Here is a 24111-nt window from a genome sequence, read left to right on the forward strand (position 1 = left end):
TATGCCAGCATCAATTTTCCCAGCTGGCTCTATTTACTGAGCAAATTCTCCTCTGTCTGTTTACAGGCAAGACCATGGTTCAGCACCTCTGGTTACTCTACACCGTGGAGAGGCCCCAAGGGCCACCATGCATATTAAACTGGTGGCTGGATTCTCCAGGAGCAGGTCACACCGTCCGCTCCTTCGATTACCTCCCTGGGCCTGCAGGGAGCTCCCTGGCCCGCCCAGTCCTGGTGATGAACGCAGGTGTGTGAAACCACATCAGCAAGTGAAAGAGAAATAACTGTTCTCTGGGGCCCCACTGGGGGGAACTGAAAAACAACCTTCTGGGGTAAATTAGGTGGATCTGGGGCTCAGGGAATTTCCTTCTGACATTTTTAAGAGCAGAACACAGGTGGAAAAAGAGCTTTACATTTACAAGGTTACCGCAACTCAGGAACTCAAAGACAGAGCTAAGGGGAAGACAGCCTCATTTTACGGAGGCAAAAAAAAAAAAAAAAAGAGAGAGAGAAGCAAAGGCAAGCTTTGTGGTTCGGCCCCGTGTAAGGATGGAGGGCAGGTAGGGTGGTGACGCGCAAGGGTCTTCCGTCCTGTCAACGGTGCGTTCCTTTGGGGAGTCACCAGGCCGGGGTGCACTTGGCTCCCACCAGAAACACACGTGGGAGAAATGGGGAAGAGAACTTGGCTCCAGAAGGAATTCCCGGGTCTGTCCACCATGGTGTCCTCTCTCGCCAGGGCTCTGTGTGTTCCCACGGACAGAGAAGCTGAGGAAACTGAGGTGTCTCCCCGCCCAGCCCGAGAGCTTCTCCTGCGGCCCCAACGCGGCAGCGGACAGAAGTGTTCCAGCACAGGACAGCAGGGGGCCTTGAGGTCTCTCTCCTTCCCAGTCACCAGCACAGTCATATCTGCTCTCCCTGTCGTGCTGGACTCTGCTCCAGAGTCCCCCAGGCCCCAATGTCCACCGTCTCCTGGAAACCTGTTGGCTGGGAAAAGGCAGGAGGGAAGGGTCAGTTTTTGAGTCAAGCAACCCAAGTGGGTAGCCAATTCGGTTGCAAGGTCTCAGCACCCAAGACTTTCTCTGTAAGATATCTATGGGCATAGAAACCACCCTTGAGGGCCCAGGTCATTTTTTTAGTTTTATTATTATAACTTATTGATTTTTAGCGATACAGAGGAAGAGAGTGAGAGAGCGAGAAAGAGAGAGTAAGAGAGAGAAACACTGATTTGTTGTTCCACCTGTGTATTCATTGGTTGTTTCTTGTATGTGCCCTGACGGGGGCTAGAACCCATAACCTTGGAGTATCGGGACAACACTCTAACACTCTAACCAACTGAACTACCCTGCCAGGGCTTGGTTTTATTGTTATTTGGCAGTATTACTATTATTAGCTTTCTTTGCCCCTGGGACCGGCTCACCAGACGGGGAGATTTGGTCAGACACATGGTGCGCGGACTGCCTGGTGCCCCGGCTCCTTCGCCGCCGCCAGCCAGGACCACCCGCGTGCTGGGCACAAAGCTCCAGGAGCGGCCCAGCGCGGGTCTGAGCTTCCCGCTGTCCCTGTCTCGGGTCATGTGGTTGGTCACCTGCAGCAGAAAGAGTCAAAGGCTTACAGATGCAAAATGCTAGTGGGGGGGGACACCTGCCCCTACTGCTTCATTTCACAGGTGGGGTCGAGAGGCCCGTGAGGAGAAACGCCTTCCCCGAGGCTCCGTAACTCATCCACAGCCTGCCTTGACCTAGAACCCTGGGCTCCGGACTCGTGCACAGTTCTCTCCCCCAAACCACGATGTCTCAGGCTTGACGCCAACAAAACTGATGGGCACGTGTCTGGGAACAAGCAGACGTGCTGTGTGCGCTTCCTAAGGGAGGCCACGGGTGGGCTCAAGCCGACACCCCCACGGATGGGCATCCTGAGACCATGTCCATCCACGTGTCGGGGGGGCATCGGTCTGGAAAGGGGTTCCTGATCTGGGTGGTCAGCTCTACTCTGCCTGGGCTGGTCGCGGGTAAGAAAACCCTGTAACACAGGTTTAAACAAGGTAATGTGTAACTGCTAAAAATGGCATTCTGGAAGATTCTTTAAAGACATGAAAAACAATGAAATGGTAAGTTATTTTTTCTTAACACAGTTACAGTCTTTTTGGAAACTTGGTTAAAAGCACATGTATGTGCTTTTAACATATGTGCGCAGAGAAAGAAGGTTCTGCGGACATATGTAAAAATACGGTTTCTGCAGAGGTGGCGACTGAGTATAGATTTGACTCTTACATTTATTTTTTACCCTCCCTAGGAGAAGCATGCAGACTTGTAAGAAATTACTCCATAAGCAGAAAATCTCATTTTAAAAGCAAAAAGGTCCGGTCCCTTTCTATGAAGCTTTGAGAAAAGGCAAAACCGGGGGGGACAGAAGCCGGACAAGTGACCGTCTGGGGCAGGGGTTCGGGGCTGAGAGAAACGGACACTCGGTGACAGGACTGCCGTGGGTGACAAGACTGGCACAATGGCGGCCAAACTTCAATCAAGCAGCACTCACTCCATGTGAGTTCCCCTCAGTTAAAGTAAAAGGAGAAACAAGACCGCCCCTGGTTGCTTGGCTGCTTGTGGACCCACCCCCTCCTGGTCCACAGCTCTGGATGACCCAGGGAAGCTGCGTTGTGACCCTTTCCTAAAGGGCCGCTTGGCAGCTCAGAAGCTGCCGTTTAAGGGAAATAAAGAAGCTTCTATTTAAGGGCAAAAGTTTCTAGCTATGGCTAGAAACCCCGTTCCTCTTCCCCCTGGGGACAGCCCAGCATTGACGGGTGAGACATGCACGGCTGGCCAAGCGCACTGCCTCACCACCACTGCCACGCCAAGGTCCCGGGCCAGGGTCTTCAGCTCTTGGGCCAGCTGCATCATCAAGGCCAAGCCTGGAGGAGGAGAAGCAGAGGAGGAGGGCAGGGGGCAGCCGGGGCTGGGCCGGCTGGAGGCTGGACCCCAGAGCTAGGAGACGGGACCACATCCCTGACCCTGGGCCCTGCCACACACAGCACTCACCTTCCCTCTGCTGACCTCCCAGAAGTGGGGAGACCACAGCGGTGACAGAGTCCACAATCACCACCTTCACAGTCCCTGAAGAATCGCTCACCTAAGCAGTTGGGGGGAAGCCGGGGTGATGCTGAGCCACTTGGCCTCTAGAGGGCTCCCTAGAGGCCTCCGGGTAGCAGACAAGCTTGCTCGTCCCACAAACTGGTAAGAACCTTCCCTGACCCCACACACAAGCCCCAGGCGCCACCAAATTTCAGCAAATGTCTTTTCCCTAATCCCATATGTACGCCTAACAGATTTTACTGAATACCTGGGTGGACAGAGAGGGTTTAAATCACAGGACATCCCAGGTAGCCTGAGCTAATGAAATTTGAGAATTCCCTGTTCAGAGTGTTGTGGCCCCTGACCAAGGATTTTCTTTTTCTTTTTTTAAAAATATTTTATGTATTTATTTTTAGAGAGAAGAGAAGGGAAAGAGAGAGAAACATCAAGCGTGGTTGCCTCTTGAGCGTCCCCCCATTGGAGACCTGACCCACAACCCGGGCATGTGCCTGGACTGGGAATCGAACCAGCCACCCTTTGGTTCTCAGGCCAGTACTCAATCCACTGAGCCACATCAGCCAGGGCATGGTCAAGGATTTTCTTAGTGGCTGTCTTCCTCCTCTTGGCCAGCCCCCACCATCTCCTCAGGCCGCTCTTTCCCCTCTCCTGCTTACCCCCCAAATCCCTAACTTCCAGTGAGTTTAGTTTTCTCTTTACTTCACAGTATCCCTCAAGCTCTGCCTCTAGGGCTCATCTTCCTTATCGAAAATGGTTCCAAATATAGACTTATCTAGACAGCCATCTGTTAAAACCACAATTTTTTGTCTCTACACAAGCATTAGCATCCTCCCGGTTTCCTGGACCTAAACTGTCTTCGATGCTTCCCTTTTCCCTTACCTCTTCTTTTTATTTTTTCAGGGTTTTACTTATTTATTTTTAGAGAGAGGGGAAGCACGGGAGAATGAGAGGGAGAGGAATGTGGGAGAGATACACTGATCAGCTGCCTCCCGCACGCCCCCAAGGGGGGACCTGGCCTGCAACCCAGACACGTGCCCTCCTGACTGGGTATTGAACTGCTGAGCCGTCAGTTCACAGGCTGGTGCTCAATCCACCAAGCCACAGCAGCCAGGGTTCCCTTACTTCTTACATCCAAGTCATTTGCTGATTCTGTTTCCTCAACTTTGTTTTTCACTTCATGTCAGCCGAATCTGGGATAGTCAGCATTGTCTACTCTTTCTTTGGAATGTTTTCCTTCATCTCCTACTTACTCACTCTTGGCCAGTCAGCAGCTTATCTAAGACAGGACGGCAAAAAAGAGAGAAGGTAGAACTGAAACTGGCTTAGCCCGCCTCACCTTCTGGGAGAGCAGGTCGCAGTCTCTGGCTATGATGGGACAGCAAGCCCTGCCCTGCTCGTAGCTGGGGAGCTATCAGGTCATCTGTGGCAGGGAGACCGGAGGGTGACCCCTGAGTTCCCTACCTTTAGGTTCTCAAGCCCTTGTATAAGCAACGCCCTCCCCTTGACCATGGATGAGCCCTGGGACTTTCTCTGACTAATAAAATGTCAAAGGTCTTGGAGAGTCACTGTCTTAATCAGGCTGTGTTATATGGCAAAGGGAATGAGACATCACTCCTATGATTATGTTATGTTATGAAAGACTGCACCTGGCCCTGGCTGGTGTGGCTCAGTGGATTGAGCACAGGCCCGCGAACCAAAGGGTCACTGGTTCAATTCCCAGTCAGGCACGTGGCTGGGTTGGGGGCCAGGTCCCCAGTAGAGGGTGCGTGAGAGGCAACCATGCACTGATGTCTCTCTCCCTCTTTTTCTCCCTTCCCCTCTCTAAAAATAAATAAATAAAATATTTAATTTTTTTTAAAAATGCTGTAACAAAAGACAATGAAGGACCCAGCAATCCCACTTCTAGGTATTTATCTGAAAAAACCCAAAACACTAAGTTGAAAAGACATATGCATGATATAGTCACCGCAGCATTATTTACGATGGCTAAGATACGGAAGCGATCTAAATGTCCATCAGCAGGAGAGTGGATAAAGAAGTTGTGCACATACACAATAAAATATGACTCAGCCACTAAAAGAAAAAAGAATGAGCCCTGGCTGGTGTAGCCCAGTGGATTGAGCATGGGCCTGTGAAGCAAAGGGTCACTGGTTCGATTCCCGGTCAGGGCACATGCCTGGGATGCAGGCCAGGTCTCCAGTAGGGGACACACGAGAGGCAACCATACATTGATATTTCTCTCCTTCTCTCCTTCTCTTCCTCTCTAAAGATAAATAAATAAACTTTTTTAAAAAACAACTGTTTAAAAAGTAAATAAATAAAAATATTTTTTAAAAAAGAATGAAACCTTGCCACCTGCAACAACATGGATGGCCCTAGAAGGTACTGTGCTGAGTGAATTAAGTCAGACAGAGAAAGAGAAACATCACATGATTTCACCTATATGTGGAATCTAAAACACAAAATAAACAACACGCAGACTGAAATCAGACTCACAGAGACAGAGAACATTTTGACAGTTACTCAGCGGGAGGGGGGTTGTGGGGAAGGGTTGAAAAGTGAAGGGATTACAAAGCACTGGGTTGGCCAGTAAGTTCACTTAGTTTTTTTTTTGTACAAAGGCTCTGGAAGTGCTTAGTTGTCTTTACCTTCATTTGAAACAAGTGCGTTAGACGGCACTGTGACGGCCGTCATGTCCACGTGCATTAAAAAGCCCGTCAAAATGGGTGAGCTTTTGTGCATCCATTTTAATATTGAAGATGGAAGAAAATATGCAATATTTTTGGTGTGTTATAATTTATTATGCTAAGAAAGGTAAACACACAACTGAAATGCAGAAAAAGATTTGTGCAGTGAATGGAGAAGGTGCTGTGACGGGTTGAACCTGTCAAAACAGTTTGCGAAGTTTCTTGGTACTACAGATATTCTGGCCAAATAATTCTTTGCTGTGGGGCTGCCTTATGCGTTGGAAGATGTTTAGCAGCACCCCTGGCCTCTGCCCACTAGGAGCCAATAGCAGGAGATAGCCGATATACTCAAAATATCCAACTCAACAAAGTTATTGGTGAAAATGAAAAATGTGTCTTTTATCTTACGGAAAACACTGAACAGACATTTTGGCCAACCCAATATCTGTTCTCACCGCCCTGAACGTGGATGTGGATGTATAAAAACAAGAGGCTAGAGCAAGGGCAAGCCACTCTGCAATGATGAGAGGGGAGAGCAAGAGAGTCGGACACACCAGCCCAGAGCCCTAATGATGTGGCCCTGCCGAGCCCCAGACACATTGGAGGTCCTCAGATGTCCTCGAAGCGTGAGTGTCTGGCAGCCACACTCTATTATATGCAGCTGAAAACTGGTCCCATGGGGGCTGCAGAGATGAATGCAACACCATCCTTGTACTCAAGGGGTTACTGTCTAGTGGGCAGGAGGAACACGTCAACAAGGAGGCGCTCTGAACCCCATCAAGCACAGCTGGAGTCGCCAGACTGCGCATCTGCATCTCCAGCAAGTCTCTAATAGGGCACCTGCCCACGAACAGCAGCCAGCACCAGAGCAGGGAGGGGCAGAGCAACAGGCTCACCTGCTGGGCCATAGCACCTCGGAGGTCCTGCAGCACATCCAACACCTGGAAGAGGTCAAAGGCACGCACCACCTGGATTCTCCGGAGAGCTGCTGCCTGAGAGACGAGGGGGCTCCGGATTAGAGGGAGCAGGGCCAAGCAAGATGAAGGGGGACTTTGAGGCTGAGCAGGAACAGGCATCTGGAGGGAAGGACTGGTGCCCAGGAAGGCAAGCGGGCTTTGTCTCAGGGGCCAGCTGTCACTGTGGTGGCTGCCTGGGTGCTGAGCTGCGAAGCCAAGTCCGGGCACAGTGGGAAAGAGTGCACGGACTAATTAGTGGTGTCTGCCATGGGCAAGAAATGGGGCAGAATCAGCGATGCTGGGCGTTCGCCAGGCCTGAACTGAGGCATGCAGGGAGCTGGCTCCCCTGGAGGGCAGTGTGGGTAGAATCCAAGCTGGGACGGGGTCATAACAGGGAGGCTTGACGAATACAGTATTGATAGAGCAGCAAGTTTCAAACCCAGAAAGAGCTATTCCTCTAAATGGCCAACATTCTTACAATGTAAGGGTAACGGGGGTCTTCGTGTCCGAGCTTCAGAGGAGTCCAACACCCCTGCCCCTTACCTGCTCTCCCTCGTCCAGGGTTCTCGCCTGAAGTAGCTGGAGGATGCGGGAGGCCGTCAGCCCTCCATTGGAATCAACGTACAGGACGTCCTGCTGCAGGCCATGGGCCACATTTGCGGCCACACAAAGACACACCTAAGTTAGGGACAAGGCTCTGGGTGAACTGGATCCCTCAAGGACTGTCCCGAATGGGAGCTCCCCACCAGCTCTAGTTCAGATCCCAGGGACAAGAAGGGGCCAAGTTCAAGGCCCACTCCTCCCCACTCACCTTCTCTCTTCCAAGCTCTGAATCACATGCTACCTGCCAAAGCTTCCCTGGGCCGGGGTGGGGGCAGTGCACGAGGGGTGCAGGGGGGTTCCAGGACCACACACCTACCTCCCCCAATCCTCCTGGCTGCCAGCCGCTCCTGTTACCTGGGTTTTGCCGCTACCTGGGGCTCCCACGATTTCAGTCACTTCTCCGGTGTAGAGACCAGCATCAAGCAGTTTGTCTAGGCTGATGGCAGAAGAGGAAGGAAGAGAATCAACCCGGGGGACTGGAGAGTGGGGGGGGGGGTAGTAGCCAAGAAGAAAAACACGACATTCCTTCCAAGCGCTGGCTGTGTGCTGAGACAGTGGCTTAAAAACCATCCTCCGCAGAGGTCCCTGCCGCCCCATCTCAGCCCCCGGGGTTTTCCTTGATAATATTTACCATGTTTTTCACTTTGAAATAATTATAGACAGATTCACAGGAAGTTGCAAAAAATGCACAGGGAGGTCCCATGTACCCTTCACCTTGCTTTCCCCAAGGGCAGTGCCCTGCACGATGCGAGGAACTGTGCTTCAGTGCAGTATCAGCAACTGACATTGACAGAGTCCACAGAGCTTATTCCGATTCGCAGTGTTCCCTTCACGTGTGTCTGTGTGTAGGGTTCTGCGCCCTCTGACCACACGTCTCCACGAATGATTGTGTGAACACCACAGTCACGACACAGAACATTGCCAGCCTTACAAGGCTCCCTTGTGCTACCCTGTGACAACCACATCCCTCCCCTATGCCTAGCCTCCCGCCCCTGGCGACCACCAACCCGTTCTCCACCTCTACATTGTTACTTCAAGAAGGTCGCATACATAGAATCGTAAAGCACGTGACCTCTGCGACTGGCTTCCTGGCTCAGCACCGTTCCGCTGAGACCCACCCAGGCTGTTGTGGGGGTTGCCAGTCTGCCCCGTGCTGTCCCTGGGAGGCGAGCCATGGTATGGATGTACCAAGTTCATTTAACGGTCCACCCACCGGAGGGCATTTTAGCTGTTGACAGTTGGGCACGATTATAAATAGAGCCGCTATGAACATTTGTGTACAGATTTTGCGTAAACCTAAGTTTTTATGGCTCTGGAATAAATGCCCAAGACTACGTGGCTGGGATGTAAAGTAAGTGCGTATTAATTTTATAGGAAACCACTATTTCCAGAGTGGCTATGCCATTTTACTTTTCCACTAGCAACGTATGAGTGATCCAGTTTCCCCGCACCCTCACCAGCATTTGGTGTTATCATTGCTTATTTTAGCCATTCTAATAGGAGAATGGTTTTAATTGGCATTTCCCCAACGAATAATGATGCTGAACATCCTTTTCTTGGCCACCTGTATGCCCCTCTGGTGAGTGTCTGTTCATGCCTCTGGCCCATTGTCTAATTAGATGGCGTTACTACGAGGCTTAAGAATTTTTTATATATTCTAGATGCAAGTACTTTGTTGGCTACGTGGCTTTAAAATATTTCCCCGACTTCATAGCTTGTTTTTTCATCCTCTTTTGCAGAGTAAAAGTTCATACTTGCAATTAGTGTTTAATTTTGACTTTCTTATGTAAAAAACTAAGGATTTTACTGCTCAACACTTTCATTTCAAATCTAAGAACTCTTGGCCTCCCCCTAGTTCCCAAAGGTTTTTCTCCTGTTTTGTTCTAAAAGATTAATAGCTTAAAGTTGTACATCGAAGTCCATGACCCATTTTCAATTTTTGGTTCATCTATTTATTCCCTGGGATGCTCAATAGCTCCAGCTCCCTTTGTTCAAAAGGCCGCATTGCTCCTCCGCTGGCATGCTTCTGCCCCTTGGTCAAAAATCAGCCGGACACACCTGGGGTCTATTTCTGGATCCTCTATTCCACTCCATCGATCTGTACGTCTGTCTCTCCGCAATGATGCATTTGTCTTGATTACTGCAGCTATATGGTCAGCCTTACTGTTTGGGAGAGTGATTCCTGCACCTTTATTCTTCTTTTTCAAAACTGTTTTAGCTGTTCTAGGCCATTGGCTCTTCCATAAAATGATGAGAATAAGCCTACTTCTACAGACAGCCTTGCTGGGGTTTTGGTAGGAACTGCACCGAAGCTATCGATCACTCTCGGGAGAACTGGTACCTCTGCGATGTTCCGTCCCCTGACCCACAAATGCCCCTCCGTTCGCTCGGGTCCTCTTTCATTTCCTTCGTCAGCAATTTTTCATGTTCACGCGCAGATCCCATCCCTGTTTTGCTAGGTGGAGAGCTATGTGTTTCACCGTCTTGGAAGCAATTTTAAATGGTATTGTGTTTCTAACATTCATTTCCACATGTTCATTTTGAGTGTATAGAAACGCAATTGATTTTTAGGTTACTCTTACATCCTGCGACCTTGCTGAGTTCACTTAGTACTGGCAGTTCTAGGGTTTGGAATTATTTTCTGTTTGCTTGTTTTTGTCTGCCTTCCCCATTCGGCCCAGAACCCCCTGCGGCAAGAGCTGGGCCTCGCTCACTATCACACCCCAACGCTGGCACCCCGAAACCCAGGAGCCCTGTAGTAACTGTGCCCAGAGAAGTGAGCGATGGGACCGTGCTGTTTAGTCCCTGTTATCGGCAGCTCTCTGGCTGCGGAAGTCTTGGGATAAAACTCAGGACACAGCCAGTTCCTAATCCAAGTTCTGTCCTTGAACCACCATGACGCAGACAACTAACCAGCCTCCACGCGCTGCCCAACCCACAGGCTGAAGATCCTCCTCCTCCACCAGAGCCTGTACCAGGGCCACCACGTCCTGACCACAAGCATCCTTCTCCTACCCCTGCACTTCCCTGCGCAGGTGCCAGCCCCCAAAACAGTTCTGAAGACCTCCCACGACTGCTCTGTATAGGCCAACTAGCACCTTAGTAAGCACCCAGTCGATTTCAGTTCCGGGGACCCTGTGATTGTAACCACAGGCCCCCCTCCAGTTGAAACGCTCTGGTCACCACTGCAGCCCTGTGTCTCCTTGGGACAACTGTGCTCACCCTGTCTGTTTAATAAGTGCCTGTCTGAAAAGGCACCCAGGCCCTACAGCTCGGGGATCCCCTTTCCCCCACTGCGATCAGAGAACCCCCGTCCCGTGACAGCAGTGCTTCCCCCGGTGTGGCCCCCAGACCAGCACGCCCCTCTCCCACGTCCCCAACCCGGGACCTGCTAAGAAATGCACACTCTCGGGCCCCGCCTGGCGATGGAGACAGCATCCGAGTCTCAGCGGAGCTTCCGGGGCATTGGGATGCACACTCGGTTTGAAAAAGAAAACCAGCAGGCCAGTGAGTCTCGATCCTGCCTACCTATTACAGTCACCAAAGGGGGTTTAAAAGGGGGCAGGGATCAGCTGCCCCTTTTAACCATCAGAGCTGGTCCGCCCCTAGAGAGGGCGATTAAATTGTCGGTGGAGGCTTGCTTGGGTTTTGGTCTGTTTGAAGTAAGCACTTAATAAGTGTTCCTAAAAAAATGAAATAAATATTCTTGAAAGAATGAATTATAGGAGGAAAGCTGGAAATTTCCACATTGGTGACTGGTTGGATAATTATGGGTAAATTGTGATTTACACATATTACATAATATTATAGGACCATCAAGATGATTTGAAGACTTTTTAAAGACACTGGGGAAACGTTAAGACATCGCAGACAACGTGAAGCCAAAAAGGGGTGGCAGTGTGTGCGCTACCTGACATGAGTCTCCCAGAGCAAATACCTGTAGGAACCCAAAGAAGCTGAAATCGCTGACTGAGACGTTTTTATTTCTTCTTTGTGTTCTGGTGTGTTGCACGTTATCCATCATGTATTGTGTATCTACTGCACATTATCTATTATGTATCTATTATGTATTAAGTGTGCCTTACTTATAAACAGAAAAATACTGTTATTGAAACAATTTTTATAATGCTCTGCTATCAATTTTTATAAAGCTCTTACAATGGATGAATTTGTAACAAAAATTAATCCATTCGGAAAAAAGCTCCCAGGTGATCGTCACGTGAGGACGGGTCTGGGAACCCCTGGCTTAGGGCAGCTAAGTCAGGTAGGACACAGGTCTAAATGTTTCCTAAGCTGCCCAGGTGATTCAAATGTGCAGATTCTAAACCGCTGGCCGCGACTCTCCAGCCAAGAATCGAGCACAATCCCAGCAGTGAGGGCCTCTCTGCCTAAGCAATTCCCAAACCCACCTCCCGGCACCTTCTCACCGGTGTTTCTTCCACATCTCCCACCTCCTCGAGGGCTTTCCTGCCAATCACCTCTAACTGGGCAGGTGCGCATGGAGACAGACCCCCCCCCCCCCAGCCGGCTTCATGGAGCAGAACACCTGGGATTTACCTACCACTTGGTCTGAATACAAATGGCTTCGGGGGTTTACTCTCCACCTTTCCCTCTGATTTGACTTTTAGGCAATCTATCAGCCACTCATTCGAACATTGCCTGAGTCCCCGCCAATTTCCTGAAGGCCTTATTCTAAGACGAGGGAGATACAGAGCCAGACAAGACATTGCTCTGGCCTTCAAGAAACCACCCACATCCCCCAACCCACAGAGCTTCTTCCGAGCTCCGCTCTGTGCTTCACTGTCCCTGACAAAGATCCCCGAGGGACATCGGTACCGAAGGCTCTGAGAAGGCCTACGGCAGAAAAACCTCTTTAATTTGGGCTAATGGAGCATTTCCCAAATTTCTGGCTAAAGAACTTCCCTTCCCCTTCCCTTTTAAAAGTCACATCCGGCCCTGGCTGGATTGAACTCAGCGGATTGAGCACCAGCCTGTTAACTGAAAGGCTGCTGGTTCAATTCCCAGTCAGGTCCCCGACTGGGAGAGTGTATGAGAGGCAGCCATGTATCTCTCACACACTGATGTTTCTCACCTTCTTTCTCCCTCCCTTCCCCTCTCTCTAAAAAAGTAAATAAACAAAATCTTTAAAAAATAAAAGTCATATGCAACCCTGGCTGGGTAGCTCAGTTAGTTCGAGTGTTGTCCTAATACACCAAGGTTGCAGGTTTGATCCCCGGTCAGGACACGTACTAGAATCGACCAATGAATGAATCAATAAGCGGAACAACATATCGACCTCTCTCTCTCCCCCGCTCCATCTCTCTAAAATTAATTTAAGAAATTTTAAAGTCACATCCACGAACTGCCCACAGATCCGCACGAGGAAGGCCGAAACCTGGGCAGCCATCTCTGATTCTTCACAGCCTCGTCCCACCCGGTAGGAAGGCCCGTCTCACCTTCTCTTCAGTGCATCCCCCACTGTCACCTGCCTGAGACCTGACCCACGCAGCCCAGCGCCACCAGGCCCCTCCTTGGCCTCTCTCCTGCCAGCCTCCCGGGTCCCGGGCACCCCGCACACCTCCACCACACTGCCTGTAGCCCTGCTTTCACAGTACAGCCCTCCTCCTGCCTCGAAGGAGGAAACAGGGCAGACAAGTCACAGTCAGGTTTTTGGACCTAGGCATGTGACAGCTGACTTCAAGTGCCTGCTCTGCCACTTACTGGCTGCACGACCTCGAGCAAGCCACTGAACCGGAGTCCCCGCTGCCTCGCCTGCTGACTGGTGGTGTGCACTGTAATGTGCTCAGTGGTGGTCATGAACTACAAGCATGGTGCCCGGTTCTTGGTGAGCACCCAGAGAAAGCCCACTCTTCCTCAACACCCAAGGCCCACCTCCCCCACGGAACCTTCCCGAACCACTCTGCCCCCACTGCAGCTGCAGCCCTGCCGGTGTACCAGCTGACTGCTCCCTGAACACGTCCCCTGAATTTGCTGGTTTGACAAGCTCCCCAAGCCTGAAGGCCGAGTCTGCTCTCTGTCAATCGTCACTCCCTCCGCAGGCTGCACTCACACCTTCACGCACCTGTCTGTTGGGCTCACTGTGCTTGTCTCCACCTCACACTCCCTTAAGCGCAGGAGCCTGCCAGCAGGTAGCTGGCAACCAGGAGGCAATCAGCCGGTGCGTGATGGGTAACAGACTCAGATCCCCAAGCAGGAAGCGTGAGCACCACGCTGGGTGGACCATGCAGAGAGGCTGTGTCATGAAAGCAGCAAGGGCCAAACTGGCCCGAAGACCCCTGTGGTGGCAGAGTTCTTCACCCAATTCCTCACCAGCAGGAGGGGAAAGGGGTCAGACCCCTCAGTCAGAAGGTGGCTGTTATCTTCTACCTCGCCCCTCTCCAAAAGGCACAGCAGAATGTAGCTGCTCCTTCACAGTCTCGTCCCCTTCTGCAGCAGAGTGTGGGGCGTGAATCAAGCACCCCAGGGCTGCACCCCCAAATCCACCCCTTGCTCCTCCTGGGCTCAACTCAAGGGGTTAATAATCACCAATGCACACTGAAGAGACTGTATAACCTGTCCTCAGGGGCTGGGAGACACGAGGATCTCGATAAGTGCTAGTCCCGCCTGTTCTTTCTCGTCCCATTCTTAAGTGAAATAGGACAGGGAGCCCAAGAGCTGCTCTGATCCGCTGCTGAATAACAACAAAATACTGACATCTCGAGTTGCAGAGCAGCAGTTATTAACCAGGGGCGATTCTGACCGGCACAACTCGGGGAGGGGGGAGGTGCTACCGGCATCCAGGGGAGAGAGGCTCAGGAATGCAGCCGAACATCCTGCAGCCCACAGGACTGCCCCCCATCCCCTCCACTGCCCCACCAGCGAATAATGATGCGTCCCAGAATGTTGGGAGTGCGACGTCACCAAACCCTGTAGTAAGCAAGAGAGCTCAGAAGCCCTGCCCATCGGTCCATGTTGCCCTCACCCCTGCCTGAGAAACCTCGCCCTCTCTAGACTCAAGCACTAAAGCCAAGTTGGAAGCATCCATGTCCTCCTGCCTCTCGCCTTCTTCCCAAAATACACATACAAACCTTCCAATGCCAGTCGACAGGATGGCAGTGGACGTCTTCAGTTCCTCGTAGAGATCAGCGCCATTAAAGGGGAAAGCTGAGAACTGAGCCAGCAGCACCCGCCTCAGGGCAACCAGGGCCTGCCAAAGGGGTGGGGGCAGCTCAGGACGGAGCCAGGGGCACTTCAACCCAGAGCAGAGCACAGAACTCAGGAATGAGCAATGACCAGGCAAGGGAGGGGGCATCCCGGAGTCCCATATGCCCCTCCCCACTCCTGGATCTCTGGCAACCCTTTGCTCGGGGACAGATATTTGCAGACGCCCAGGTCTGGAACGAGATCATCAGCTCACCTTGTAAGACAAGCCACATTTCTGGGCTACCTCCTCCAGGTCTGCGGAAACCAGGTCCGCCACTGAAAACAAAAGTGTGGTTGATTGGCAGAAAGGGCGGGGCTTCCCATGCTTGGCTCCCCCCGCCCCCAGCCGCGTCTGTAAAATGGGGTGACAATTCTACCTCGGGGCAGGCCCTCTTAGGAAGCCTGCGCGAACTAACAGAGCTGCAGGACCAGGTGTGGTGCGGGGCACACAGTCGGGGTTCTGCCCTGCTTGGAGTTGGGCTCGACCACGTCCACCACCCTGAGCCTCTCCCCAAGGGTGGGGAGCAGAGGAGGGAGGGGACGCCCGCCCCCCGGGTATGCCAGAGCCGCGGGGCCGCCTCCGCGGTGTGCCCAGCTGTGTGGCAGGCGCACGCGGTCACCTGTTTTGATTCCGTGGCTCCTCAGAAGCTGGACCATGTCCTGGGTGAGGCCTGGGCAAAGGCCGGCCCTGAGCACGCCCATGTTCCCTGGGGCCCCGGGCCGCCCTCTCCAGACACGCCTCGGCGCGCCTTTCTGGATCGGGGGCAGGCGGCGCGGAGCGAGCAGCCAGCCCCACGTGGGGTCCCCGGCGCCCTGGGCCCGCCAGTCCCGCCCGGCCGCCGCTTCCGGCTTCCAGGCCCCAAAGCCGGAGCGGCAGCGCCATCTGCTGGCCGTGAGAGGCGGTGCGCGGCCTCGTGCGGCAGGTTGTTGGGGCGGAAACAGCCGAGTCTGAACCGCTCCAGTCACCGGGCATTTCCACCCGGACCTGCGTCGCCTGCAGGCGCCACGTGCGCTCCGAGTCCGCGCCAAACACGCACGCACACCGACCTGTGATCCCCTGTTCTAAACGCTGGGCCAGAAAGTTCCAGAAGACTGACCGTCCCCATTTTCAAGGGACCTACCTACTGGTGAGGGCAAGGCAGCGAAGAGGAAGCCAATCGGATACTACAGATTACGTAACGGGTGCCAAGAACACACAGAGGGCATCCGCTTCTTTGATTTGTGCATTTTAAATAAATAACATTTGTGTTGATTGATTTCAGAGAGAGAGAGAGAGAGGAACGGGGGAGGGAAAGATCGATTTTTGTCGTTCCACTCATTTGTTCCTTCCTTGGTAGGTTCTCCTATGTGCCCTGACGCAGGATCTAACCCGCAGCCTTGGTGCACAGCTGAGCTATGGGAAAGGGGCCAATAACATCTAAACAAAGGAACAAACAGACAAAAATGCTGAGTATATAGAACACAAAGTATAAGATTTGGTGAGTTTAAACATCCTCTCCTTTGCCTCAGCCTCCGGAAGAAACAAAAGAACCTTCCAGGGGTGTCTCCTCATAATCCAAGGAGGCGGGCGCTGTTTCTATCGCTGTTTCACACCCGAGGAAGCCCAGGCTCCAGAGGTGCCGTCACCGAGCCGCAGGTGACAGAGCCTGCGAGGGCAGGGCTGGATTCAGTCCGTCAGACGCGTGCCGTCCAAGTGCGAAGCCGGTTCAGCTGTACCAGCCTCTCTTCCCACCTCGGAGGTCGTGCGTGTGTTTTTTCCTGCAGTGGCGTGGCTTCCTTGAGAACAGAAATAATGTGTGGCCCATCCCTATCCCTTTGCAGGGCCCTCCTTTGTCACTCAACACCTGGGGACCCTTGGGGTCAGAGTGTGGCACGTTTATAATTCTGGCAGCAAAACCCGGGTATATGTGCTTTCCCCAGGCCTGCAGACTGGGCATGGTGGGGGTTTGCCGCCTGCAGTTTCTGGACAAGGCGCCTCAGCCTCCCACAGTCTCCCTCTCCCGGAGACCCATGCTGGTGCCGCCTCCCTCCAGGTCCCACCTGCCTTTGTCCCACCTTCCCTCCCCTCCCTCCTTCCCAGGGCAGCGCCAAAGGGCTCCACAGGTGGTGAGCATTTTGATCTTCAGAGAAGGGCAGCTCGCCTGCCGACCCGCAGAGCCTTAGAGCAGGAAGGGTGATGGAATCGCTTCTTGGCTCTACCCACTCCACGCCTCCTGGTCCTGGCCCTGGCAACCGCAGCCTCTAATTGTTACCCTCTGCGATGATTGTGAAGTCAGCTCATTGCACCCGCATCCCAGCTAAACTACGGTGGGTCTGCTGCCTCCAGTTTCTCTCCGCTTCCCATCTGCTTGGTTGCCCTGCAGGGTGACCGCTGCGGTCCCAAACCAACCGGATGGCATCAGAGGTGTTCGGTAAAGTGGGAGACGGGGAGGAGGCCCTGATGAAAAAGGAAACAGTCAACGTTTTGAATCCAATGTTGGAGCCCTTTCCGAACCCCAAGTCTATGAACAGGACGGTGGCCACCAAAGGATTCCCATTTTCCTCGAGGGGCAGTTTGTTTAACTTCACGGAGGAAGATATCAGCAATCTACCGTAAGACTCAAGTCCGGTCCCTTCCTCCTTTCTAAGCCAGGGGCTGGGGGGTGGGGAGGGGCGGGACGAAGAGGTACCTCCTGGACCCGTCACAACCTGGGCCTTGGACTTCCTGGGAAGGGCATGTGTGCAGGTCGTGTCATAGATTACTGACCTCGAATCAGTTCCTGGAGGCCTCCCACTCCAAGAAGCCTTCCAGGATTAGTCAGAGATCTGTTGTTGTTTTTTACTTCATTATTGTTCAAGTACAGTTCTCTGCCTTTTCCCCTCCCCTCACCCTCGCACCCCAGCCATCCCCACCTCCCTCCCCTGATTCCACCCCCCTTGGTTTGTCCATGCATCCTTTGTGGTTGTCCCAAGTTGTGTTGACTGCGCATCCCTAGTGTAGTTGGGGTCCTCCCCCCTCCCCCAGACATCCCTGCCCCCGTTCTCTCCCCCATGGCTCCTCTCTCCATCCTCCTTCTGGTGCTGTCCCCTTCCTGTGTGTCCCCAGTAGCCTGTCTGTGTTCAGGGCAAGGCTTACTGCTCCTCCTCAGAGATTCTCGGTTCCCTTTACTTCATCCCACAAAACGCTTGGAGCTCCTGCAAGGTGTCTGGCCGAGGGTTGAGTTCTGGAATGTACAGCTAAAAAGCAGTACCTTCAGTAGCTCCCCGCCTTGTGTGTGTGTGTGTGTGTGTGTGTGTGTGTCAAGAATCAAGAATGATACAGCTGAGCTAGGATACGACTCCTTGAGAAAACGAAGAGGCTTAGTATAGCTCGGGAGAGGGTGCAGTGGAGGGAGGCTTCTTGGAGGAGGTGATCCGTGAGCTGAATGTCCTGGGAATGGAAGGAGTGAGCCAGTGAGGGGGGTGGTTGATGCAGGCGGAAGGGATCATCCGCAAGGCACTTTCATGGTGTGTGTTTACAGTCATAAGGGCCCTGTACTTACGTTAAGGCTCCCGTCACTCTCTTGAAATTCTTAATAATTTTTAAAGGGGCCTCACAGGCTACCTTATTTTGCCATGTATAATGTGCAAAACCCACATTTTGGGCCCAAACTTGCAGGAAAAAAATCTTTCATTTCAATTTTCAATTCAATTATTTATTTACGTGCTTGTTTTTTGTATTATAAAGGAATTTTCGCATGTTTTTGAACATATGGATATTGTTATTGCTTTCTAGAGTTATACCTCAAAAAAATTTTAAATGATTTTAAATATTTATTTTTAGAGATGGGGGAGGGAGGGAGAAAGAGAGGGAGAGAAACATCAATGTGTGGTTGCCTCTCATGTACACCAACTGGGACCTGGCCCACAACCCAGGCATGGGCCCTGACTGAGAATTGAACTGGCGACCCTTTGGTTCACAGGTCCATGCTCGGTCCACTGAGCCATACCAGCCAGAGCAAAATCCTAAATGATTTTTGAAGGGAGCCCACAAACTATGTCCCTGGTCCTAATTATATAAAAGGGATATAGTATCCATTTCCTAAGGGACCTGCAAGTGGCAGGTATGGCTGAAGTGATACATGCTTCCAGGAAACTTTGTGTTGTGCTGAGAGTCTAGGGCTAGGAGTCCAAGTTCTACCACTTAGCTCTACGGCTGCGGAGAAGTTAATTAAGATCAGGGCCTCCTCAGGCCCACGTGTGGATACTCGGGCTAGCGCCCATCCGGCAGGACCACTGTAAACCTCAGAAGACAGTGTGTCCAGCACACAGCTGGAGCCGAGCTACCTTCCGCACCCGCTTCAGCCCTGGTGTTTGGAAAAAGTAAATCTAAAACAGAGATTCATGAGGACAACTTGAAGTGTAAGTGGCATCAACACTCAAGACCCTCCAGCCTACAAATGACCTTGGTGGGGAAGTCATCTCCTCTAAATCCCCACCAATGGCTGGCACTGGGGGCTTGGGCTAGTCAGGGTTGGTCAAAGGTTTTTGGGCATTCACCCCAATATATGTACATTCATCTGCTAATTCATGCTATGTATATTAATATTGCTCAATGTTATAAGTTCTAAGTAAATAAATTAATAATCACATTAAATATTAAATAGTGAAGCCCTGGCTGGTGTAGCTCAGTGAGTTGAGCACCAGCCTGAGAACCAAAGGGTCACCGGTTCGATTCCCAGGCAGGGCACGTTCCTGGGTTGTGGGCCAGGTCCCCAGTTGGGGTGTGAGAGGCATGATGTTTCTCTCCCCACTACCTCTCTCTCTTTCCCCTTCTCTAAAAGTAAATAAATATTAAATAGTGCATACATATTAGTAAAGCTTATTTTTCTTTTAAACATTTTTCCACCCTCCAGTAGGTCATGGGGTCATTCCCTGGGACCTTTGCACCCCACTTTAGAGGAAGGACTTAGACAGTTTTAGCAGGTGTTCCTCAGTGGTTCTCAGAATCACCGGCATCAGAATCACCCGAGGATCCTATGCACTGGGGCAGCTTCCCCAGCCCCGCCCCAGCTGGGGACAGGGCACCAGGAATCTGCATTCTCCATGAACACATGCCCTGGGTGGGGGGGTAGACACACTACTGCACAGCAGTGAGGATGTTCGGAGCTGCTCAGCAGCAGCTGGGGACCCACGTGAGTCAGGCCCAGTGTCCGGCCTCCCGGAGCTCCCGGGCTGCCTGGGCCAGCTGGGGTGGCCCCCTCCCCCATCGGGTCACTGGTCCCCCCTCACACTCCAGGAGGCCGATGCCAGAGGAAGAGTCCGAGTGCAGCTCCGACGACACCAGCACCTCCCCCATCTCGTCCACCTTGTTGAACCCCATCAAACTGGCCGTGACCAAGCCCAACAGCAGCTTCTTTGCAAGGCTGCTGGAAGGCGAGCTGAACAAACTCAACACCTCCCCGGCGGCCAGTACAGAAAAGGAGGACCTGGCCCTCTGCGTCCACCACTCCAAGTCCCACACAGCCCCTGGGGGCCTGCTGGACCTTGACAACCCTGAGCTGGACACGGACACCACCTCGACATCCTCGAAGTCCTCCGTGGTCACGGATGTGCCAGAGGCGCCCTTCATCTGCGAACACACAGTCAGCGACTACACGGCCGTGGTGCGTCTCCCGTCTCCCTCATGCATCTCCCAGAGGCTGAGTGGCCGCCCCCAGTGTGCCAGGCTCTGAGCTGAGCTCTGCGGGGAGTGTGAAGGTGCCTCTCACCTCCATCCTGACCTCAAGCTCACGGGTTAGGAGACAGGGCATCCGTGTAAGAAACTCCAGTGCAGGCTAGAAAGGGCTCCCAGCTGTGGGGAGAGTTCAGATCAAACGCCACCACGAAATCAGAGGAAAGGAAACCTGACTTCTGGGGGCAGGGATTAGCTTGGTGGCTCTTGGTAACCTTTGAGCTGGATTTAAATACCAGGAAGGCATTCCCTGGAGGGCCTGATGCTATGGAAGGCATAGAGGTGGGGAAGTGGGGGAGGAAACAGCCAGGCCCCAACCCAGGGCTTTGCACACATTCCTGTCTCCATAGATCTGATCATCTCGTTAAACAAGGTTCCTGGCCCCATCTCTAGAGGTTCTGATTCAGCTGGCCTGGGGGGCGGGGCCTGAGAATTTGCACCACCAACAAAATCCCAGGTGGTGCTGACGCCCCGGACCACCTGTTGAGCAGCCCTGTCCTGGAGTGATGTTAGGGGAGGTTGGGGGAGTTAGTCCAGGGTCGTTTTCCGGAAGCCCCCCAAATGTTAGGCTACTTTATAGATTTTTCTGTCAGCAGCGGGGAACTGCTTCTTGCAGAGGTTTTCATCTGGTGGTGGGCACAGTCCGAGCTGAGCCTGAGGAAGATGAGTGTGGAAACCCGACTGTTGGAAGGCCTGGGGCCCCATTTCTTCCCAGCCCACCAGCACTGGCAGCGTCCTGTGGTGACCCGGGAGCAACTGAAGTTTTTGTTGTTCCACTCTCACCCCAACCCCAACTTAGACCTCCGGCATCAGAAACCGGCAGGGCAGGGGCCAGCAACCTGTGTTTTAACAAGCAGGGTTGTTCGAGGCACCCCAGTCTGAGAGCTTCTGGCCTGGAGAGAGGAGTTGGCTGGCCAGGAATCTGCAGTGTTATTGAAACGCCCTCGGACCCGAAGGCAGGCTCGCTTGGCGACCCCTGTTGTGGCACACGGGCTCTGGAGCTGTCCGTTTGATCCCCGACTGTCACTTAATTGCTGTGTGACCGTGGGCCAGCCACTTACCCTCTCTGAACCTTTAACCCCACCAGCAATGAGAGAGGCGGGCAAGATAATCTCCCAGGTCCCTCTCACTTGCCATAGTCCGGAATGGCCATTTTCAACTGGTGTGCTGCAAGAATTTTTAGAACACACAAGTGCTGAGGCACACCTGGTGGGCTATTTATTATCAAATTGCATGTTTTAAAAACTCTTGCCCTGGCTAGTGTAGCTCAGTGGATTGAGCACGGGCCTGCGAACCACACGATCATGGTTCGATTCCCAGTCAGGGCACATGCCTGGGTTGCAGGCCAGTTCCCGGCAGGGGACCCCTGAGAGGCAACCATACATTGATATTTCTCTCCCTCCGTCCTTTCCCCTCTAAAGATAAATAAATAAAAATCTTAAAAAAAAAAACTCTCGAGACACACTGGTTAAAAATTGCCCGTCTGGAGGAAACAGAATGAAGGCACCCTGCACGGTGGGCCAGGCTGCGCAGGAAGACGAGTACAGGCAGCAGGCCGGCCGGCCCATATGCGGTTGGAGTACCTCACGCCCCCATGAGAGCTGCCTCGGCTCCAGCAGGGACTGGGATGGCCGTGGGGGTGGGTGGGGGACGGGGGGGGGGGCAGGGGGTGGCAATGGGCATCCCCACCCATGTGGCATGGCAATGGGGGCCGGGGCAAGGGGAGGGCGGGCCAGGCCAGGTCTGAGGAAGCCTCCGGGGCTCTCTTCTCCCAGATTTCCTGGACCTACGCCCTGAGCAAGCAGCCAGTCAGCTTCTACCAGGTCCTGCTGCAGGAGGTAGCCAAGAGTGACAACAATCTGAAGACAAAGAGTCGCCCGTGGATCTTCCACAAGATCTTGGGCACCACCGTCAAGCTGATGGAGCTGAAGCCCAACACGAGTTACTGCCTCATCGTCCGGGCAGCCAACACGGCTGGAGTGGGGAAGTGGTGCAAGCCCTACAAAGTGAGCCCCGGGGAGGGGTGCCCAGGGGGTCGGGGAGAGAAGTCTGCACCAGGGGCTTTGGAGGTCGGGGCCACCCCCTACCACCACAGCCCGTCTCCCTGCTGGCTTGCTTTCCACGCACACACACACACATCGATTGCAGGCTGCTCTCTCCTGGGAGGTTTAAGGACTAAGCCACTCTGGCGCCCACAGGGAATGTGAAGTAACATGCTCATCGGCATCACTATAACCGTCACCTTCCAACTCTTACCAACGATTGTAAATGGCATTGAAGGAAACAGGGAGGAGGCTGAAGGGGGACAAAGAAGGGAGCAGTCTGGGGGTAAGGAGGGGCATGGGGTAGGGGAGAGGCCTGCGTACATAGCTCTGTGGTTGGAAACATCACAGGCTTGAATCATACCTTTTTGTACCTGCTTCTACTGGTGTTGACAGGTAGGTTGGCCAGGCTACGAAGCTAAGATCCCATTTAGCAAACAAACCAGGGGTGGCAACGACAGATCAGGCCTGGGAAGGAGATCTGAGGGGTTTTCTCATGTGATTTCAGTTTGCAACCGTTGCCAATGACCTGAGCAGCTTCCCCGAGAACAACCCCATCCAGATCACGGTGCGGCGCAGGGAGCCCCAGCGGAAGACAGTGGCCATCAGGCCCGACGAGATGCGGAGGCTGGAAGATCTGGAAAACATACTTCCTTACTGAGGAGGAGGGTGGGGACTCGCAGGCCAGGGCAGCCACCGCCCACAGAGGCTAGGCACCCCCTCCCCGGGTCTGGGCTGTGTCCAAGTCCCTCATTAAAGAACTGCAGTTCGCTCAGCACCCCGACATTCTGCTTCCTGCTGCACTCGGCCTCGGCTGGGCTGCCGGCACCCACCTTCCTAACTTCTGCCAGAACCACGAGTCCAGTGGGCGGGGAGGATGGAAGGGCAATGTGATGCCACCGCCACCGCCTACTGCCCGGCTCTGCCCGCCTCGCCCTTTCTCGACCCTGGAAGAGACTGGCACTCCGACCAAACACACACCAGGAAAACCAGCAACCGGGGCAGAGGTGGTGGCCCCCCACACCCTGTCAGCAGGGCTCTGGCGGGACACGGTGCAAACTACACAAGCTTTGGGGCATCTGTTTAATTTTGGTTCTTCTTGGATGCGAGAGCACAAACCACTTAAGCTTCCTGGGCTGTTTCGTCATCAAAAATACGGGAACGTGAGACCATTCTAGGCATGGCTATTGGGTTATCGTCAGGGTCACGTGAGAGCACCCTCAGAAAAAGTGCCCACAGACAGGGTCTCAGCAACTGCCACCTTCCTTTGCCCTCCCCAGCTAGGAACGTGTGAAAACAGGGGTGGGGAGGGTGTTCCACAAGCTAGAAAGGCTGTGGCCCTGAGCAGTCCACACGAGTGAGCTTCAGAAGTTCAACCTGGCCCTGGCCAGCTGGCTGAGCTGAGAGGTGGTTAGAGCATCATCCTGATACACTGGGTTCCATCCCCGGTCAGGGCACATCAGGCAACCAATGAGTGCATAAATAAGTGAAACAAATTGATGCTCTTCCCTCCTTTCCTATAAAATCAATTTAAAAAGACCATTCAACCCGAGCCATCCGCCTTAGCACTGGAAGAGGAGAAAGTGGAGGCAGGAGGCCTGGGGGGCAAGATCTTGGTGGGGAGTCTCTCCATGATATGAAGTCCTCGGGGGACAGAGAACCACCCTGTTGTCACACCATACCCACGTCTGCTAGAGGTCATCACTGCACGCCCCATCAGACTGGTCCTTTCTGAATCCTGGGGGCCTGGCTCTGAGCCCGGGGCACCTGGCAAGGCCCTGAGAAGTGTGTTGGGTGGGGTCTGAGGGAGGCACCCGGCAGCACTCCCTGTGCCAATGACAGT

The 24111-nt window shown here is 53.1% G+C and overlaps 2 protein-coding genes across 2 annotated transcripts; one reads left to right on the forward strand and one right to left on the reverse strand.

Annotated features, from left to right (window-relative positions):
* Nucleotides 1-361: 361 nt before the first annotated feature.
* Nucleotides 362-15391, reverse strand: RAD51D (RAD51 paralog D). The gene is made up of 10 exons (XM_037066657.1): nt 15155-15391; nt 14749-14810; nt 14420-14538; nt 7686-7767; nt 7272-7406; nt 6669-6764; nt 3035-3125; nt 2837-2907; nt 1417-1584; nt 362-983 (listed from the first exon to the last, which is right to left on the reverse strand). Exons 1-10 carry the CDS (start codon nt 15234-15236, stop codon nt 900-902), a joined length of 990 nt encoding a protein of 329 aa, XP_036922552.1. The 5' UTR covers nt 15237-15391; the 3' UTR covers nt 362-899.
* Nucleotides 15392-16926: 1535 nt separating this feature from the next.
* On the forward strand, nt 16927-22929 carry FNDC8 (fibronectin type III domain containing 8). The gene is made up of 4 exons (XM_037069566.1): nt 16927-17126; nt 19792-20158; nt 22002-22232; nt 22777-22929. Exons 1-4 carry the CDS (start codon nt 16927-16929, stop codon nt 22927-22929), a joined length of 951 nt encoding a protein of 316 aa, XP_036925461.1.
* Nucleotides 22930-24111: the final 1182 nt, after the last annotated feature.

This window comes from Sturnira hondurensis, unplaced genomic scaffold (assembly GCF_014824575.4).
Source record: "Sturnira hondurensis isolate 20B ecotype Veracruz unplaced genomic scaffold, ASM1482457v3 Scaffold0001221, whole genome shotgun sequence".
Classification (NCBI taxonomy): domain Eukaryota; kingdom Metazoa; phylum Chordata; class Mammalia; order Chiroptera; family Phyllostomidae; genus Sturnira; species Sturnira hondurensis.